At 36.1% G+C, this 2,753-nt stretch overlaps 1 protein-coding gene across 1 annotated transcript in view; it reads left to right on the top strand.

Moving 5' to 3' along the window:
* The window catches only part of LOC110414813 (zinc finger (MYND type) family protein / programmed cell death 2 C-terminal domain-containing protein), a gene marked incomplete at its 3' end in the record, with an annotated part of 3,698 nt that extends 945 nt beyond the window's left edge, over positions 1-2,753 (top strand). The window contains exons 3-9 of the mRNA XM_021426225.2: positions 17-150; positions 258-355; positions 1,232-1,320; positions 1,401-1,515; positions 1,745-1,902; positions 1,985-2,055; positions 2,576-2,753. Of these exons, the coding sequence (XP_021281900.1) occupies positions 17-150; positions 258-355; positions 1,232-1,320; positions 1,401-1,515; positions 1,745-1,902; positions 1,985-2,055; positions 2,576-2,753 (843 nt within the window). The remainder of the gene's footprint in view (positions 1-16; positions 151-257; positions 356-1,231; positions 1,321-1,400; positions 1,516-1,744; positions 1,903-1,984; positions 2,056-2,575) is intronic.

Raw genomic sequence — 2,753 nt, 5'->3', positions numbered from 1 at the left:
TTGATTGAATTCCTAGGTTTATGCTCCATTAGTTGAAAAAGACTCAACCTTTCATCGAACATTATTTGTATTCATGTGTCTATCTATGAAATGTCTTCAACGAGATCAACACGAACAATGGAAGCGCCATCCAGAGAAGCAATCACGGAGGTATCTCAAATGATATCTGTTATATTCTGTTTTTATTTTTAGCCTCTAGATGTTAAGATGTTCGATATGCTTTTCTTTTATGTGTCTGACTGTGCTGTTTCCTCAAGTGTGAAGGTTTTCCGTTGCCAACTGCCTCGTGCTAATACTTTTTATTCAAGTGAACCCCCTAAAGGCAATGCAACTGACAAACCTTTAACCCCTGGAGGTAGCTTGTATTCTTATTTTTACTGATGAGCTGTTAAATTCTATTACAAATATAATGACAATATTGGAGTTGTTTTCAGTACCGCATCTAGGTATGAGAATACAAGTAATTTTGTCCAGGCATAAGATCTGATAGTCTCACCATTCACTTTTTAAAAAGCACTGCATAAGTTATTGTTATTATCTGCTCAATTGAAAGGGTGCATTTTGCATTAAGTTCCTGACTCTTGGTTTACATTATCTTAGGTAGGGCAATAGTGGAAATGATAAAAATGTAAAGACTAGTAAGTGAGAATGCATTTCCCTTCTTTTGGTAGGTGGAAGTAAAAGGAGAAGGGAATTTGCTTTCATCCAAATTCTTAAAATTCAGTTCATCCATAAATTGGAGGAAAGCAGAAGGAAACTATCAGTTCTATGAATGGGTTTCGATGAATTGATTAAAAGAGGGAAACTTGTTAAATTTTTTGTGCAAAGTTTCTTATGAACCACCCATATTATTACTTCGTGGGAAAATGAAATAACAAAGAGAAAGATTTTGCCATTATGAGAATAACTTTTTTCTTGAGTGTGTATATATTGCAGTTTGCTACTGCTATGAGTTCTCTTGCAGCTGGTTTCATGTGCTTTTCCTATTTATATTGCTGTTTTGTTTATGTCATTAAATGCTAATTTAAGTTCACATTGATGTTGATTTCACGTAATTGACTTATTCATGTTTATGTGCAATAGACTTTCCTTACTCCGTATTGCATTTTTGCAATCACTCTGTTCTCAGGGTCAATATTAGCTTCTTTTTGTTTCACTACATAAGACAAATAAAATTGTGTTAATTTATTCTATTAGCACTTATAATGTTTTTTCTGTGTGCATGTTTTAGCTCCACTTTGTAACTGGTGTGGCACCTGGAAAGGAGATAAATTCTGTAGTAGTTGCAAAATAGCGCGATATTGCTCACAAAAGCACCAGGTAATTAGGGTTGTCAAGTGTTACTTATTTTCATTGTGTGACAACTCCATGCCCACCGTTTCTGTTTTCTTACTTTTCAGGCCATGCACTGGCACTCAGGTCATAAACTTGAATGTCAACAATTGAGACTTTCACCTCAGTCATCTGACTGCAATGCCTGTAATGGTGGAATTGCAGAAATTAGAGCACAAAAAGGTAAGAAAATTGATAGTGCCCCTGCAAGTATTGAGTTGGAATCAGCTGTGCATGTAAATTGGCATGTTAATGGGCAAGGCATTTAGTGCTTTTTTCTTCTAGGATTAACTGTTCGATGCATTGATGTTTTCATTTAGACACGTACACATTTTTTGACTGCAGAGTCTGGGCAAATGATGTTGAGCATCTTTCTGAATTCTTTCTTATTAATGTTTTGCATTTTAAACAGTTGCTAGCAAGACTTTATGGCCGGAGTATGAGATAAAAAATGAGCATGAAAGTGATTATGATACAGAGATGTCTGGAGGTGATGAACATACTAATAATTCATTGGTATCTAGGAACAGAATCGATGACTCTATGAAGTCACTTATGGACAATTTTGAGGTATTGGCTCCGGTACTGTTGCAATCGTGTGTTGTGAATGCTTGTGTGAATATCTTAATTATTCATTTCTTCTGTTGCACAGGGAGATGCTGACAAAAAGAGTTGGGCTTCCTTCCAAGAGCGGATAGCAAAGGCCCCTGAACAAGTTTTGAGGTGAGACAGCTTGCTACTGAAACTGGAAAACTTTTTGACTTCATGTGCACCATATAACAGTTTAACAGAAGCAATCACGATTCCTGGTACTACTTGTGACTGTGCAAGCGCTTAGGTCATATAAAGTGGCCACATATATCTTACATTACCTTCATACAGAGAATGTCAATGTAAATGGAGGCAACATTACATGCCTATCTGCATAGGGTTTTCTTCTAATCATCACGTTTAGATGAAGTTAAAAAAAGCAAAATTGAAAAAATCAAACAAATAGAGGCTGCTGACAATGTTACTACTGGAAGTCATTTATTTCTTTTCTTCTTGCTTGGTTGCCATACATACTATGAAGTACATATCAACAACTTGTTACCGAAATAGACTTGACACAAATTGTCATTCTCTGTTTTCTCTTTCTTTAGCTTTATCCTCTTGGTATTTTCATTCATTCTAAACCCATGCTTTAACTCACATACTTGATTTCTCATTTTTGAATGGTATTGCTTCTTTCTTATATTAACAGGTATTGCAGGAGTGCTAGTTCTAAACCACTGTGGCCCATGTCAGGTGGTCACCCATCTAAGGCTGATATTGCAAGATGCAGCTATTGTGGTGGTCCCCTATGTTTTGAATTTCAGGTACTTGGTAATCTTACCTTAGCAACCTTTTCTTCTCATAGAAGCCCAACCATCTATCATCAG

The sequence above is a fragment of the Theobroma umbraticum genome, unplaced genomic scaffold (genome assembly GCF_002168275.2).
Source record: "Theobroma umbraticum cultivar Fairchild unplaced genomic scaffold, ASM216827v3 scaffold_147.0, whole genome shotgun sequence".
Lineage (NCBI taxonomy): Eukaryota > Viridiplantae > Streptophyta > Magnoliopsida > Malvales > Malvaceae > Theobroma > Theobroma umbraticum.
Note: the sequence above shows the minus strand (reverse complement) of the source record. Positions and strands in the feature narration are given on the sequence as shown.